At 45.0% G+C, this 18,040-nt stretch overlaps 1 protein-coding gene across 1 annotated transcript; it reads right to left on the bottom strand.

Moving 5' to 3' along the window:
- Nucleotides 1-812: 812 nt before the first annotated feature.
- uggt1 (UDP-glucose glycoprotein glucosyltransferase 1) lies at nucleotides 813-16,545 on the bottom strand. The gene is made up of 38 exons (XM_084190606.1): nucleotides 16,495-16,545; nucleotides 15,395-15,533; nucleotides 14,938-15,017; nucleotides 14,719-14,849; nucleotides 14,520-14,632; nucleotides 14,208-14,382; nucleotides 13,944-14,119; nucleotides 13,697-13,797; nucleotides 13,456-13,555; nucleotides 13,315-13,375; nucleotides 13,131-13,222; nucleotides 12,881-13,031; nucleotides 10,180-10,299; nucleotides 9,956-10,041; nucleotides 9,329-9,464; nucleotides 9,070-9,201; nucleotides 8,817-8,981; nucleotides 8,588-8,708; nucleotides 8,410-8,508; nucleotides 7,817-7,911; nucleotides 7,171-7,377; nucleotides 6,918-7,049; nucleotides 6,608-6,834; nucleotides 6,413-6,515; nucleotides 6,236-6,315; nucleotides 5,865-6,054; nucleotides 5,509-5,667; nucleotides 5,257-5,342; nucleotides 5,025-5,109; nucleotides 4,788-4,876; nucleotides 4,205-4,309; nucleotides 4,035-4,119; nucleotides 3,705-3,887; nucleotides 3,453-3,613; nucleotides 3,256-3,370; nucleotides 2,966-3,082; nucleotides 2,695-2,845; nucleotides 813-2,570 (listed from the first exon to the last, which is right to left on the bottom strand). Exons 1-38 carry the CDS (start codon nucleotides 16,526-16,528, stop codon nucleotides 2,548-2,550), a joined length of 4,605 nt encoding a protein of 1,534 aa, XP_084046732.1. The 5' UTR covers nucleotides 16,529-16,545; the 3' UTR covers nucleotides 813-2,547.
- Nucleotides 16,546-18,040: the final 1,495 nt, after the last annotated feature.

An 18,040-nucleotide genomic window follows, 5' to 3' on the forward strand; every position in this document is an offset into this window, starting at 1 on the left:
GCGTGACGGTTTGTACTGAATGACACGTTTTCCCAAAATGGTGCACACCGTTCTTCAACAGCCTTTGAGGTACGTTTGGTGGGTGTGGCCTGATCAATATGGATGTGATCATCTGAAATCGCAAAACTCGTGCAGCACATGGTAACTGCCCTCTGGGCCACCATAATCACTTTTGTAAAAAAAAATGTACAGCTGGTTGTTCAGTATAGCACTGTTTCTGTTTACAATTAAAATAAATGTCTTCAAAAATAGAAGGCATTCGGGATGAGGCAAGATTAGATGCGGGACCATTCTAGCCAATGAGAGGACAGATAAGCGTGTGAACAACAGGCACAACCGATATAAAGTGTTTTTTCCAAAAGTTGCCAGGATGTCACGTGTCCTACTTATATCAGTACACTCATAACCACCAAGGACCTAAGCATTACTTAACTATTAGATCAAGTAAGCATTACGTTTTTTGTTAAACAAATTCGACACGCATTGACCTCCATACAAAAACTCACCTGCTGGAGAACACAGATTTTGGGCCCAGTTATCCCTCTCGCTTTTCCTCGTCCTCTCCATACTGAATGCAGCCCCTGCACGCACCCCAGAATTGGTCTGCCTGTGTAAGCACAGCCTTTTAGTTGTCAATCTGTAGTCATTCTCACTCCAGCCATTAAGTGAGAATGACTACAGCACTGTTGTATTCGGCGCAGGTGACAAATCAAATTGGATTTGATTTCATCACAATGTCTGACCAGTAAAACAAACAGAAAAAGGAAACACCAACATGCAGAAGAGGGATCGGGGTCACTAAACGACCAGTGTTGGGTTCCTTGATTTTTATTACAAAATATTGATTTCCCACAATTAACAGTACATATTTAGCCAAAACAAAGAGATCGGAAACAGCCAGAGGTTTGCAATGGATGACTAACCGTGTTTACTCCAGAACAGACCACAGCAGAGAAACAGGAGTTAACTACAGCAGGGGTGGCCAATCTGACCCAGGCTTTTGTTCCAGTCAAACAGTCTGATTCAACTAGACCACTAATCATCATCTTCATTAAAGACTGACTAGATGAAATGGGTGTGTTGCTAGAACAAGACCCCACATAGACCTTTTGTGGATAAGATTGGCCACCCTCAACTACAGCATTCTAGTCTTATGCCCGCTGACTTTCAATTCCCTGTTAAAAGCAATTTGAGTGATCATGGAACTCCCAGTACCTGTGACCTGTCTGTCGCTGATATGTCCCCACTAGTCCTCACCCACACATATCCCTTTACACTCCACATCAGCCGGCATCACGTACAGAAGGATGCAACGTTCCCCCTGTGCAGAAGAGGGATCGGGGTCACTAAACGACCAGTGTTGGGTTCCTTGATTTTTATTACAAAATATTGATTTCCCACAATTAACAGTACATATTTAGCCAAAACAAAGAGATCGGAAACAGCCAGAGGTTTGCAATGGATGACTAACCGTGTTTACTCCAGAACAGACCACAGCAGAGAAACAGGAGTTAACTACAGCAGGGGTGGCCAATCTGACCCAGGCTTTTGTTCCAGTCAAACAGTCTGATTCAACTAGACCACTAATCATCATCTTCATTAAAGACTGACTAGATGAAATGGGTGTGTTGCTAGAACAAGACCCCACATAGACCTTTTGTGGATAAGATTGGCCACCCTCAACTACAGCATTCTAGTCTTATGCCCGCTGACTTTCAATTCCCTGTTAAAAGCAATTTGAGTGATCATGGAACTCCCAGTACCTGTGACCTGTCTGTCGCTGATATGTCCCCACTAGTCCTCACCCACACATATCCCTTTACACTCCACATCAGCCGGCATCACGTACAGAAGGATGCAACGTTCTGAATGTTGCAGACAAAAAATGTTTTGTAGAGATATTAATCCCTATTTTATTACATGACAGAACTAATGTCTGTTTTACATTAAATAAATTGTCGCCTCAGTCCTCTTTGTATTGTCATTAGGAGTTTTTGAATCAGATCGATTGGCCAAAACCATCTTTCCCTGAGTTTGACACAGGCCATGGACAACTGAAGTCTAAAGCACAGAAACAGAAGGCCAAAACTAATCTCATAATTTAAGCTGCTATTTATCATTGTGATTTAACTCCTAAGCCCAAACCTCTACCCACAGACAGACAGTTGTTTAAGCAGGTGTCCTAATCAGTGCAAACATGGATGGATCAAAAATATTGGAGGGGAGGGGGGAAACTGTTGGAAATGTCAGATATTTCGTAATGATTAATGTCTTCACACACACATCCACACACTAACAGTCACCCCTACCATCCACTAACAGTCACCCCTACCATCCACTAACAGTCACCCCGACCATCCCCACCCAGCACCCCTTCCCTGTATCCTCGCCACTCTCAAAACAGAGAAAATACAAATAAATGGAAAATGAATGGGCATTGGTTTGCAGTCTGTCTGTCAATGCTGTTCCAAAGGAGAACAGCAGTGTCTATAAACATGGTTCCATCTTTTGTTACTGCTACAGCCACATCTTCCATCCACTGGTCTCTCACAACTCTATATGTGTATCATCTGGTAGAGAGAGAGAGAGGGGAGGAAGGAGAGGAATTAGTCAACTGTATTTGTTTGCCAATCAGTGTGTGTGTATATATATATATATATATATATATATATATGTGTGTGTGTGTGTGTGTACCTGGCTTGTCCTTCTGTGTGGTATAGTTCTCTGCTCCTCTCTCCTGGACTCTGTTCTGCAGGCGTTTGATCTCCTGGTCGTAGTCGCTCCACTCTGCTACGATACGAACAGCTGCCTGCAACTTGGGTTCTTTGGTCTGGGGGTTGTTACACTGGAGGAAGGGTTAAACATTTTAGCTTCACTGTCCAAATAAATACAGAGGGGAGTGTAAAAACACAGACATGACTAGAATCTGCACACACACACACACACACACACACACACTTCGTACCAGATCTATAGTCTTGGCCTTCTTCTTAGAGTTGTCGTCACACCAAGTCTCACACCAGAGCCACTCCTGAGGCAGAGACTTGATAGGAACCTGGTGGATCATATTATTAGGCAGATCCTGGGGAGAGAGAGCGAGAGAGAGAGTATAGGAAAATATTAGAAATATAAAAACATCAGTTCACAGCTTATTCAACTTCACAAACCTTGTTTGGGAATCTCAAATCATAGAATGTTGTACCCACATATTAACTTTTAATACACACAGAAGCATGTGCGCGCACACACACACACCTGGTCGAGGTTGGACAGGCTGTTGGGGTCTTGACTCAGGCCTTGGTATTGTCCTCTCAGTCTGTCTCCTGCTGCTATCTTACGGAACTTCTTCAGATCTACGACATACAGAGCACTGGAGAGACAGATGGTTACACACACACATATCCCTCTACTAACCCCCCCCCATACACACACACACACACACGCACAGTTACCTGATGTGGTATTTGCGTCCAGCGAGGTGACTCGCCCAGTAGCCAGACTTCCAGAAGCGGAATCCGTCCATCTCTCTCCGGCTCTCACAGAACGGTGTGTAGCCATATGGTGCTCCTTCAAGGTCAAAGTCACGGAGCTCCTTCAGGTCTGTACGCACTATCTGTAGGAGGAGAGAGGAAAGAGTGTACTTCTCAGGTCTACGCAAATCAGAGACATGGAGATTCAGAGAGTGTGTGTGTGTGTGTGTGTACCTGATCTGCATCCACGAATAAGAACTTGTCGACAGACAGAGGGAACAGTACATCCAGAAACAGGATCTTGTAACCCCAGATGATCCTCTGTTTCTCAGTCTGCTGGTGTAACCACCGCGGCCATTTGTACTGGACTAGTTCATACTGGAAACCATACTGCTCTGCCATGTACGGGATAAACTCCTGTAGGAGAGAACACACACACGTTAACATAACATTTATTCTGGACTAAACTCAATATTGAAAACCCTATTCATACTGCCACATTCAAAGTAAACTCCTAGAGGAGAGAATAACACATAATATTCATATTTTATACTTAATAAATACCTTAAATGCTGGGGACAGGTAGTTTTTGAGGAACCAGAACTTGACTGGTGTTTTAGTGTTCTTCAGAACAGACAACATCATGATCCTAAGAGAGAGAACAAATAGTGGGATTAAAAACAGACAAACATCTGGAAACACACAGACACACACACACACACAGAGGTGCGTACCTGAGGAAACGTTCGTAGAGGTGTCCAGAGGCCACAGAGAAGATGTTGATGACGTCATCCTTCTCCTGTTTACTCTCCTCCGGCTTCACACCTCCTGTAAACCCTCTGGGGGGGGGGGGGGGGGGGGGGGGGAGAGAAAGAGAGAGAGAGAGAGAGAGAGAGAGAAAGAGAGAGAGAGTGAGGGAGACAGAGAGAGAGAGTGAGGGAGGGAGACAGAGAGAGTGAGTGAGGGAGAGAGAGACAGAGAGAGAGAGACACACAGAGAGACAGAGAGAGAGAGAGAGAGACACACAGAGAGAGAGAGAGGGAGACACACAGAGAGAGAGAGAGAGAGAGACACAGAGAGAGAGAGAGGGAGAGACAGAGAGAGACAGAGAGAGAGGGAGAGAGAGACACACAGAGAGAGAGAGAGAGAGGGAGAGAGAGAGACACACACAGAGAGAGAGAGAGAGAGAGAGAGACACAGAGAGAGAGAGAGGTAGAGAATAAACACCATAAAATCCAGCAGAGATAAAATATCAAATAGGTATGAAACAGTAGACAGTGATGTAAAGGGTGGAGCTGGATGATTCGAGAGAGATACCTGGTGAGTGACTCCCAGAAGCCTGAGTCGTTCTCCTGAGTTCCATCACTCAACAGCTCCTCACTCAACTTCTCTGGCCTCTTCTGGACCTGATCAACAACAACACACGATCAATACATTATTTAGCCATGGACTTATTGAACAAATCTAATTCAACCTAAGCGCTAAGCTTCACTGGGACCTGACAGCAACCACCAATATGAAAGCTGTACTCTACAGCTGGGATCAGAGCAGTACCTTGACTTTGATGATCCGGCTCTTGAAGTTGTTCAGCACCACGATGAGGTCATCAGCGTCTGCTGGAGAGTCTGTTCCCTCATGACTGGAAGATAGGATGTGAGGTCAGAGAGAGGAACAAGAGGGTGTGCATTGTGCAGGCTTTTGTTCCAGCCCAGCACCAACACACCTGGTTCCACTAGTCGTGCTAAATTGAAGACTGTGTGATATGCTGGGATGTTATCTTCAGTACCTGTAGATCTTGTAGATTTCATCAGACCGTCCTTTTCTCAGCTTCAGTATCCAGGCTCCTGGGTTAGCCTTCAACTGGAAATAACCCTGAGGACGACAACACAACGCCCTTGTTCAACTACAACAACTTTATTGTCCATTCACAGTAGAATAGAAAGGTGTCTTCGGCTATCAACAGAGGTTAGGGTTAGAGGTCAGGGTTGGCCATGACGACGGAGTCAGAGATTAGGGTTAGAGGTCAGAGGTGACTCACCAGGTTGGCCATGACGATGGTGTCGACGATGACAGGGTCGGAGGAGGTTCCCAGGGTGAACTGGAGTCCTCTGGGGGGCTGACCTGTACTCACATCAAAACAGTGACCCTCCACCAGCAGATGTTCCAACTCATATTCTGCTGCTACTATACTATCCACCTAGACAGGGAGAATAGATCAAGTCATTTTAAAGGTTTAATAAATGGTTAACACAACAATTAGACAAATACCAAAATACTCTTAGTCCACGGTCACTACACTCTCCAACAGAAGTGGTAAAGGACAACATTCGCCAAGGCAACCTTGTAATAACTATAACACAACCCTAAAAAAAAAAAAGCATCACGAAAACATACCTCTTCCAGGTAGATATTGTCCAGGTCATATCTAGTGCGTATAGACTCCACCATCCAGCTCTCAGGGGTGTTGAGGTTGAGTGTGAAGAGGGGCGTTTGGGGCATGTCCAGGAACTTAGCCAGGGGACCAGGGGAGAAACTACCATCCGTCTGGAACACCACCTCAGGCTCCAACACATACCGGTAGAAACTGGGAGAGGAGGAGGGTTTAGAGAGGCACAGGCAAAACCCACAGACACTACCAGGGACTTCTAAGGGTAAGGACACTAAGACGCAACAGAAACGAGGTCTCTCAGCATCTCTCTGTTCAGACAGCGGGTAAAATAGGATGACCTGCATGGAGTGAAACAGTGTAGCTTGGGTCTACTCACCTTTTGAGAGGCAGGTCTGAGAGTTTGGACTGACAGTTCATAAACACGCGCAGGTTCACATTGACCAGCTTCTTCAACACCTGGTGGGGAGAGAAACATGGAAAGACAGATGGGCGTGAGACAGTATTTGGAGTGAGACAGAGCTCCTAAGTGACAGTTATTTGAAGCAGTACGAACCAATAGGAGCGGAGCTAGTTTCTGGGCGTCCCTGGTTACGGGGTCTACCACGGCAACCATGTCAAAGTAGACGTCTCCCTCTGTGGGCCGGATCTTTACAGCACTGTGGACCAATCATAGACCGGACAGAGGTAAACAGAAAGTATATAGGCAATGAAGAAAAACATGAAGAAAAAGTTGTATTAGTTTCAGTACCTGTATTGGTCATCAGCAAAGGCATGTTCTATTCTGGCCTCTCCTTTGGGCTGAGAGGAGAGCAGAGAGTCAATCTTCATCACCAGGTCACTGGCCCTGTCCTCCTCAACCCCAAACTGCTGGACCTTGCTTTTGATTCGCTCTCCCGAGGTCTTCGAAATGATACTCTCCAATAGGAGGAAGTCATCTTGGTTAAAGACCTCCCCATCCTCTAGCGGACCAATGAGCTGTCGGCAGAGAGAGAGAAATACTAATGTGACACTTCAATCACAATAGGAAGCGCGTGTGTGTGTGTGTGTTGCCCACTCACCCGTCCGTTGCTGATGACTGCTCTCTGTCCTTTCCCCAGCTTGAGAACGTCTCGGCAGTAGACAGCGTGAGACAGCAGGAAGTCAAACTTAGGACCTTCAAACGCACTCTTAAACAAGGCTACGTCCATACCCTGGAGAGAAAGAAATTGAATGAAAAATATGATTGTTTTTAGAGGCCAGTATAGTAAAGGGTGAGACAGAGAGAGAATGGTGTATAACGTGTGTGTATGTGAGTGTGTGTAAACTCCTTACCCCGACAGTGAACTGTGTGACGTCAGCCCCAGTCTCCAGTGCCTTAGCGGTCTCTTCTTTAGCTAGCTTGGTGATGTAGTTTTTAGCGTTGTTAGCTGTCTGGGTCTGTATGGTCGCCCATATCGCCCTGGCAACACGACTGTTCTCCTCGGATGGGCTGTCGCTGGGGTTGTTGATCAGGCCCAATCGCACGTTGTTACTCGTTTTCTGTTGAAGGCAGATTTAGGGGAATCCGTCAGATGGTGGATTTTTGGGTTGTGTTATAGTGAAATCAGTGTGACATCATTACATTTTTACATTTTAGTCATTTAGCAGACGCTCTTATCCAGAGCGACTTACAGTTAGTGAGTGCATACATTATTTTATATATTTTCATACTGGCCCCCCGTGGGAATCGAACCCACAACCCTGGCGTTGCAAACACCATGCTCTACCAACTGAGCTACATCCCTGCCGGCCATTCCCTCCCCTACCCTGGACGACGCTGGGCCAATTGTGCGCCGCCCCATGGGTCTCCCGGTCGCGGCCGGCTACGACAGAGCCTGGATTCGAACCAGGATCTCTAGTGGCACAGCTAGCACTGCGATGCAGTGCCTTAGACCACTGCGCCACTCAGGAGTGCCTTAGACCGATGCCATCATCATACCATGTGTCTGATGGCATCGTATAGTAGCTGGCGGCCGGAAGGTTGGTCAAAATCTCCCACAACCCAGAATGTGACTGGACGGATGTAGCCATCATCTAGAGGAGAGGAGGGAGAGGGAGTTGAAGAGGAGGAGAGGAGATTGGGGGAGTAAAGTGTCACAGACTTTCTTAATCCTGAAATGTATGCGGTTTGATGTTGCCGTGCCATCTCAATACTTAGTCTTTGAGCAAGACTCTCTTGAGCAAAGGCAGTTGGCAGAAACATACACAAACACATCCAAGCATGTCATTGTAACTCCCAGAAAGATGCAAGATGGTGTTATAATGTTCACATCTAGATCTATTGATGAGGAGTGAGATATGGTGAATTCACAGAACTATGGATCGCAATATTGTCTGTTGAGAGCGAGAGCGACAGAAAGCGCAGAAAAAGAAATAAGGGTTACCATGGTGGTCCTTGGGGGCCTTCCCTGACAGAACAAAAACAAACATACAGTGGAGAAAGAAGAGAATAGATAGACAAGAGATTTAGGGCCGAAACGTAGGAGCACATAACGTTTAGCTCAATAAGATAAAGCTCTGGATGTAGCTTACCTTTCTTGGTCATGTAGTTCATGCTGTTAGCCACAGCAGTGCTCTTCTCTCTGGTGTCCAGGAACAGAAAGCGAGCGTACTCGTCTATGAAGTGGTTATCTGTCAGGAGAAAGAGGTGGTTAAGACGGTTATGTCTGTGTGTGTGTGTGTGTGTGGGTTGTGTGTGTGTGAAACTCACTGGTATTAGATAGGTCCAGGTATGTCCTGGCAGTAGACAGGATTCGGGGGTTGATACGAGGGACAACGTTGGGTTGGGTCATCATGAAATCCACCACATCTTGATCAGTGGCCAGCTCACCCTAGGAAGACACAACAAGAGAAGGTCAGTGTGTGTGTGTGTGTGTGTGTGTGTGTGTGTGTGTGTGTGTGTGTGTGTGTGTGTGTGTGTGTGTGTCTGTGTCACTCACCAGGTAGACAGCCCGTTGGTAGAAGCTGGTAGTCTCCAGTATTTTGTGCATGGTGACAGTTTCTAGCTCCTCAGGGTCTAGCTGTTCTCTCTGGTATGGCATTCCGTTGAACATCACCACTGGCAACGGACCTACCCCCGTCTGCAAGTAGTAACCACGCCCTTCCTGGAGGCCGAGATAGATAGGGAGACAATAAATGAAAATCCTACCGTTCTGTCAAGAAACATAACAGTACATAAAACCAGAACCATACCTTCCTGTTGTCGTCATAAGTGGAGTCAGGTCCTAGAATGCTGCTGACCTCCACGTAGGGAAACTTCTTCTCCAACACCTTGACTACGTCACCTACACTTAGCTTACCACCGCTAGGCACACGGTTAAACATCTAGAGAGGGAGAGAGGAGATATGCTTCATTTAAAGACTTTCCATCTGATTGGTCAGGCTGATGTTCCAGATTACTGGGATTGGTCAAAAGACTCCTCAATTATTCTCATTGGTCAGATGGGCTCACCGAGATGATGGCGTCGAAGGCGGCGGGAGCGTCCAGCTCTTCTGTGATGTAGTTAAATGCTCTGAGCAGAGCCACACCTGCATCCTCCATACCATCTATCTCATCAACATCAGACACCACAAACACCAGCCCAATCCTACAACACACACAGCAGGGTTATTAGGGCTGGGAATTGCCAAGGATCTCATGATACAATATTATCACGATACTTATGTGCCGATACGATATCTATTGCGATTCTCATGATTCTATATGTATTTGCGATTCAATGCTGTGATTTTATTGCGAGTCGATGTTCCAAACATTGCTCACCATATGTCTACTGCAGAGAGACAAGAGAGCCATGAGAAAACAAAATAAAAGTCACGGAAATAAAATAAAAAGTGCTGAAAACAAATTGGCTCCCTACTTAAAAAGAAGATTGAGAACGAGCTATGAAGGAAAAATACTGGAGTTATATTGCAATAGTCAAAACGATGCGATACATCAAAAATAATACCCCCATATGTTAACTGTATCGATTCTTTCCACCTCACTAAGGGTTATACACAGTTACACACATCCACATAGAATATACAGCAGAATTAGAACCAACACGGCCTTCGCAAGACAGACACACACCCCTACCTGAGTGGGATGTTATTGCTGTAGAACATCTCAGCAACATTCAACAGCTCAGCAGAACTCTCATGGGTGGGGTCCAGAATCACCACCTAAAAAACACACACACCATTGGTTTTTGCTGTCAATTCCAGAATGTACGCAATATGTTTTGTGTACTGCAGATTCATCACACACGTTTATGCAAGTACGTTTAGTGTAGCTGTCTGACACATTTAGCATGTACTCACGAGGTTGTGGAAGTTTTTGCGGATCTGTCGTATGACTCCGGGGAAGGTTGGTCTGAGGAGCTCCTGGACATTGTAGGGCCATGAACCGTACCTGCTGTCTGTCTCCAGATTATTAATCCACTGAGAAGAGAGAGATTAGATTATCATCAAAATTATCAATGCAAAACAAGACTTGGGTTAAAAACGGTTTTTTTTTTACGTCTTGATTGTATACTGAACAAATATATAGCGCAACATGCAACAATTCCAACGATTTTACTGAGTTACAGTTGATATAAGGAAATCAGTCAATTTAAATTAATTAATTAGGCTCTAATCTATGGATTTCACATGACTGGGCAGGGGACCAGCCATGGGTGGGCATAGGCCCACCCACTTGGCAGCCAGGCCCACCCAATCAGAATGAGTTTTTCCCCACAAAAGGGCTTTTTACAGACAGAAATACTCCTCAGTTTCACCAGCTGTCCGGGTGGCTGGTCTCAGATGATCCCGCAGGTGAAGAAGCCGGATGTGGAGGTCCTGGAATGGTTTGCGGTTGTGAGGCAAGTTGGACGTACTGCCAAATTCTCTAAAACGACGTTGGAGGCGGCGTATGGTAGAGAAATGAACATTCAATTCTCTGGCAACAGCTCTGGTGGACATTCCTGCAGTCAGCATGCCAATTGCACGCTCCCTCAAAATTTGAGACATCTGTGGCATTGTGTTGTGACAGAACTGCACATTTTAGAGTGGCGTTTTATGTCCCCAGCACAAGGTGCACCTGTGTAATGATCATGCTGTTTAATCAGCTTCTTGATATGCCACACCTGTCAGGTGGATGGATTATCTTGGCAAAGGAGAAATGCTCACTAACAGGGATGTAAATACATTTGTGCACATAATTTGAGAGATAAGCTTTTTGTACATATGGAAAATTTCTGGGATCTTCTATTTCAGCTCATGAAACATGGGACCAACACTTTACATATTGCGTTTATATTTTTGTTCAGTATATACAGTTGAAGTCTGAGGTTTACATACACTTAGGTTGGAGTTATTAAAACTCGTTTTTCAACCACTCCACAAATTTCTTGTTAACAAACTATAGTTTTGGCAAGTCGGTTAGGACATCTACTTTGTGCATGACACAAGTAATTTTTCCAACAATTGTTTACAGACAGATTATTTCACTTATAATTCACTGTATCACAACTCCAGTGGGTCAGAAGTTTACATACACTAAATTGACTGTGCCTATAAACAGCTTGGAAAATTCCAGAAAATGATGGCATGGCTTTAGAAGCTTCTGATAGGCTAATTGACATCATTTGAGTCAATTGGAGGTGTATCTGTGGATTTATTTCAAAGCCTACCTTCAAACTCAGTACCTCTTCGCTTGACATCATGGGAAAATCAAAAGAAATCAGCCAAGATCTCAGAAAAAAAATGGTAGACCTCCACAAGTCTGGTTCATCCTTGGGAGCAATTTCCAAATGCCTGAAGGTACCACGTTCATCTGTACAAACGATAGTACGCAAGTATAAACACCATGGGACCACGCAGCCGTCATTCCGCTCAGGAAGGAGACGCGTTCTGTCTCCTAGAGATGAACGTACTTTGGTGTGAAAAGTGCAAATCAATCCCAGAACAGCAGCAAAGGACCTTGTGAAGATGCTGGAGGAAACAGGTACAAAAGTATCTATATCCACAGTACAACGAGTCCTATAGACATAACCTGAAAGGCCGCTCAGCAAGGAAGAAGCCACTGCTCCAAAACCGCCATAAAAAAGCCAGACTACGGTTTGCAACTGCACATCGGGACAAAGATCGTACTTTTTGGAGAAATGTCCTCTGGTCTGATGAAACAAAAATATAACTGTTTGGCCATAATGTCCATTGTTATGTTTGGAGGAAAAAGGGGGCGCTTGCAAGCCGAAGAACACCATCCCAACCGTGAAGCACGGGGTGGCAACATCATGCTGTGGGGGTGCTTTGCTGCAGGAGGGACTGGTGCACTTCACAAAATAGATGGCATCATGAGGAAGGAAAATTATGTGGGTATATTGAAGCAACATCTCAAGACATCAGTCAGGAAGTTAAAGCTTGGTCGCAAATGGGTCTTCCAAATGAACAATGACCCCAAGCATACTTCCAAAGTTGTTGCAAAATGGCTTAAGGACAACAAAGTCAAGGTATTGGAGTGGCCATCACAAAGCCCTGACCTCAATCCTATAGAAAATGTGTGGACAGAACTGAAAAAGTTTGTGCGAGCAAGGATGCCTACAAACCTGACTCAGTTACACCAGCTCTGTCAGGAGGAATGGGCCAAAATTCACCTAACTTATTGTGGGAAGCTTGTGGAAAGCTACCCGAAATGTTTGACCCAAGTTAAACAATTTAAAGGCAATGCTACCAAATACTAATTTAGTGTATGTAAACTTCTGACCCACTGGGAATGTGATGAAAGAACTAAAAGCTGAAATAAATCATTCTTTCTACTATTATTCTGACATTTCACATTCTTAAAATAAAGTGGTGATCCCAACTGACCTAAAACAGGGCATTTTTACTAGGATTAAATGTCAGGAATTGTGAAAAACTGAGTTTAAATGTATTTGGCTAAGGTGTATGTAAACTTCTGACTTCAACTGTATATATATATATATATGCGCATGACACAGTTGGATGGTTAGGGTTAGATAAAGGGGTAGGCGTGTCTTACGTTGATAGCAGGGTTGCGGATGTCCACAGCGTAGTCCGAGTCAGAAGGCTGTACGTTGAGCTTGAGGATGTCGTGGATGTAGGGAGTCTCGATGAGGAGAGAACGCAGACCTTCCATCACCCTGGCCTCACTACGGAGGACCTCAAACACACTGGAAACACACACACAGTCAGTCTCTGATCTTGTAGTGTTAGTGTAATTTAATTTTTCTACTAACCTGAAGATGTCCTGTGTGTGTGTGTGTGTGTACCTGAAGATGTCCTGTGTGTCCAGGTCTATGTGTAGTCCGTTGATGAAGAGAGCAGAGTCTCCAGGCTGCAATCCCAGAGTTCCCTTAAAGAACTGGAGAGAGAGAAGAAGAGAGGTACAGTCAGTACATGTTAATGGATAGTAGACAGACAGTGAAAGAGAGCTATGAATGACTGAACTCTTACCTTCTGGTTCTCTTCCATCTCTTTACGTATCTCAGAGCTGACCACTGTTTTAGTGATGGACCTGAGGTGAGAGAGACCAATTATCACACACTATACAGAGATAGGAAACGTGTTTGTTTGTGTGTGTGTGTGTGTGTGTACCTAGCCTTGGTAGGGAAGTTCTGACTGAGGTCTCTCATGACATTCAGGGCATCTGAAGATGGAGCAGCCAGGATCCGAGCTGCAGTCTGGAAACTCAGATCTGACACATATGAAAAGAGAGAAAAATGTAATATAGCGAGAGAAAAAAACCCAGTGGGAGGAGATGATGATTACTGTAGCTACGGTTGTCTTGATGAGATATGCAGGAGAAGAGGCAAAGAAAAAATTAAGTCCCGCCCACCTTGCATCTGCCAGACTTTGAGGGGAGCCATCTCATTGGTGCTCTCCACCAGGTGTTTCCTTAGCTCCTTCAGCTGCTCCTTCAGCTCAGGGTACAGAGTCCTGGAGAGAGGGAGAGGAGAGGTACAGAGAGGAGAGTGAGATGGAAGAAGAGAGGGGGGAGATGATATAAAAGCGTTTCTCAACCCATAACGCTCCAAAGCAGAGTGGGTTTGTGGAATAGCATTTCATGTTGGTAGGTTACTTACTTCAGTTTTCCAAAGAGGAATCCCTGGACCTCATCCACTGGGTCATTCTCTCCCATCAGTGTAGCATTCATTTCTGCTCCCTGGACCTGGGTATCATCCTTAGCCTTGTATTCCTGGTTCTTGATGGCCAGCTCCACTCCATAACCAGACAAATACACTCTACCACTGCTGGGAGACTGGGAAAGACAGAAAGAGGAAAAGATTAACATGAAATGCTATCGCAATTATGTTTTCCCATCATGTGTATTTGTATGTTTTTCTTACAGCCAGGTAGTGACGAAGCACATATGTGGCCAGTCCCTTGTTGGCTTTGGACAGCATCAGCTGATGGAACATTGTGAATTCCGAACTTCCAATCTCGGCATACAGGATAACAACCGGAGCGTCGGGATTTGATCCCGGGAACCTGTGATCGCTTTTGAATAGATAGGGCTTGGGCCTGGGGCAAACAGGGATGAGATAAGGACTTTAAATTCATTATTATCACTTCAATAGAGGTCTTTATCAATCAAAGTGGATATTCCCAGTTTCTGTGTGGGTGTCTCCCAGTGTGTTTGAGTGTCCCAGTGTGTGTACCGTTCTGGTGCGTTCTCCATCAGTGCAGCCAATTTCTCCGTGTCACATGACTTCTCTCCGTGGACATTGAAGAAGGCTGAGCAACCAGAGGGAGGGGGCTCGTTGGACGCTATCTACAGGAGAGAGGCGAGAAACAGTGATTATACACACACACAGAGAGGGCGATAGTAGTCATTTATTAGTATTGTAGTAATATTACTTGTTGGAAGGAGTGTACAGTAGCAGAGTGGGCCCTGAGAGAGAGGGCGAACTTGAGCATGTTGAGTTGGACTGTGCTGAGCAGAGCACTGGCTCTCTTCACGATCAGGTCGTAGTATGCCTGGTCTGTATCTGTAACAGAGCGCCACTTTAATATATATTCCAGAGACCAAGTGCTACATACATCAACATTATAAGTGAAAGAAAACATTAAGGCTACCATCATGTTCCCCTTTGATGTTCTGATTGGCTTCGACAAAATCCCAGAACTTCTCCTGACTCTCTTCTGCCAGGAACTCACTGAGAGAAAGAGGGAGTGGGGGGCAGGGGTGAAAAGAAAGAGGGGGTGGAGGTGGGGGTGAAGAGAAAGAGGGAGTGGGGGGGCGAGGACAGGGGTGAAGAGAAAGAGGGGGTGGAGGTGGGTGTGAAGAGAAAGATGGAGTGGGGGGGCGGGGGCAGGGGTGAAGATAAAGAGGGAGTGGGGGGGCGGGGGCAGGGGTGAAGAGAAAGAGGGGGTGGAGGTAGGGGGAAAGAGAAAGAGAGAGACATCATGACACCTGCATGACTGCATTCCAGAACGTTGAGCGAGTCTGCAGAATTTTCCAACGGACTCAAACCTACATAGACAGATGTGTTCTAGATGTGGTGTCTTGTGTAGGTGTTGAGCATAATGTTACCTGGCCTCCAGCAGCAGAGGGGTAGAGGCCCACTTGGTGGTGAGACTGGTGGTGACAGCCTTGGAGTCAGCTCCTCCAGACACCACTGGTAGCAGGGACAGGGACAGGAGCAGGGCACAGTGCTGCCACATCCTGGGGCCTGCAGAGGAGAGGGAGAGGAGGAAGGGAGAGGAGGAAAGGAGAGGAGGAAAGGAGAGAAGGAAAGGAGAGAAGGATGAGGGAGAGCAGTAGGAGAAAAGAGAACTGGGAAGTGTCAGTGGAGACTGACTGGCAACCATGCAAGTAATGCTGTTGCCTTACCTGTTTTATGTGTAAATTGCAGCAAAGAAGTGTTTGAGATTGTATAGCTGTATATTTTCTATTATAAACTGGGTGGTTCGAGCCCTGAATGCTGATTGGCTGACAGTCGTGGTATTTCAGACCGTATACCACTGGTATGACAAAACATTTATTTTTACTGCTCTAATTTACGTTGGTAACCAGTTTATAATAGCAATAAGGCAGCTCTGGGATTTGTGGTATATGGCCAATATAACACGGCTAAGGGCTGTATAAGAACAGCCCTTTGCCGTGGTATATTGGCCATATAACACACCCCATCGGGTCTTATTACTTAATTCTAATCGGCCCAAAATTAGCTGTGCAGTTAGTACACCTGTTGTGCTTGTAAACACTGCACCAAGAATTCTAACCAATTAGAGCGCTCAGCGTGGCTGTTCGAGGGAGAACTATCCAATGAGCATCTTGACAGCACATCCGGATTGCTTCAATAAAATCCGATATGGTCAGTTAACTAACAACTTAAAATTGAAGGGTTAGCTATACTTTAGCTATTTAAATTATGTGTCAGAAGTTGACACCATACGTGTTGGTCTTGCTCTGTGTGATGTTTAACTTGCTGTCGCTTGCTAGCTATTCGTTAGAAGAACTGCAGACTTCATTGGTTAGCTTGCTAGTACACAAGATAACCTAGCTAGTTAGTTAGCGTCAGAAAACGTGCAAACTTACAAACAATTTGTGGTGCAACCTCTGACATAGTAGCTAGCTGGGACACCCTACATAATGTTTTGCTAACATTAAATGAATGTAAATGTACATACCGAAACCGGCTTGGTAACTTCCCGCATCTGCCATGTTCAGAGGGTACTGGGAGTGGGTGGGGTCCTGGCAACTTCATTGTAGGTAGACTGCTGTTTTTGCCTATTCAAAATGAAATAAAAAGTATTGTCTGTAAGTTTACCTTTCTTTTTACTGGATATTTGACTACCCCTTGTTGTATATAATGGAATTCTGTTTTATAACTTAAATGAATCAAAGCAGTACAAAATACAATATTTGCTACATTTACCCGCTGCTTCAAGTTGGCGACTTAGGCGCCATGTTGGCTCAAAAGGGCCAAGATTTCGTTAGTTTCACTAGCTTATAGAGGTTTTCAATGCATTTTGTGGCACTGCAATACTGTTCAATGTATCAACAGAGATGTTAGAAATAGTTACTTCTCCGCATCTAATGTACCAAAACCAAGCCAACTCAACAGGTAACTCCCATTGAATTGCTAGACTTTCCACTTGTATTTTATCATCAGAAGCATTGATTTGTGATTGAATGCCCTTATAAAACAAAACCAATATTATTCCCATGTCCCTATACACCATCTTCTCTCTGGACCATAATTAACTGAACCAGGTGTGTTACTGCAGGGCTGGAATGAAACCCTGCGCACCCAGTAGCTCTCCAGAACCAAAGTTGTTGGAGAACCCTGGCCTATAGAGGGAGTTTCCACCACGAGGGGGAGTGATTGAGCCAAGTGCACGCCAAAGAGATAGTTACAGAGGATGCAACATTATATCTGTCTCTTTATGGCCTCAGTGAGAGCATGCGCAGCGCCATTGAGGCCATCTCCATTTTTAAGTAGTCCATTTTCTTCTACTACTGCTTATATGAGTTGGTTAACAAACTGAAAGGGTGCATACTGCCACTTGGAGTGTGTTGTTTGAACAGGCATAAAGCCAAGGTTGCTGATTTACTGCCACCTGAAGTTATGTAATGTTTGCTCAGGAGTATAATTCATTGGCTGATCCTTCCTGATGACCTGGGTGGAATTATGTGATCATTCCTTAACCCATAGGAAGTCCCACGCAGTTGACTACTTCAAAATGGTGAATGTCATCAAATCAAATACATTTGTATTTGTCACATGCTCCGAATACAACAGGTGTAGACTTTACCAGGAAATGCATACTTACGAGTTCTTTCCCAACAATGCAGAGTTAAAAAGTAAGACAAATTAGCAAAAAAGGAAATAGTAACACAATCAAATAACGAGACTATATACAAGGAGTTCCGGCCCAGAGTCAATGTGCAGGGGTACATTTTTACATTTTAGTCATTTAGCAGACACTCTTATCCAGAGCGACTTACAGTTAGTGAGTGCATACATTATTTTATTATTATTTTTATATACTGGCCCCCCGTGGGAATCAAACCCACAACCCTGGCGTTGCAAGCACCATGCTCTACCAACTGAGCTACACAGGGACCGTGCAGTTGAGGTAATTGAGGTAATTGAGGTAATATGTACAGGTAGGGCTAAAGGTGACAAGGCAATCAGAACAGATCATAAACAGAGTAGCAGCAGCAGCATAT

Source organism: Coregonus lavaretus (genome assembly GCF_964263955.1).
Source record: "Coregonus lavaretus genome assembly, contig: HAP1_SCAFFOLD_123, whole genome shotgun sequence".
Classification (NCBI taxonomy): Eukaryota; Metazoa; Chordata; class Actinopteri; order Salmoniformes; family Salmonidae; genus Coregonus; species Coregonus lavaretus.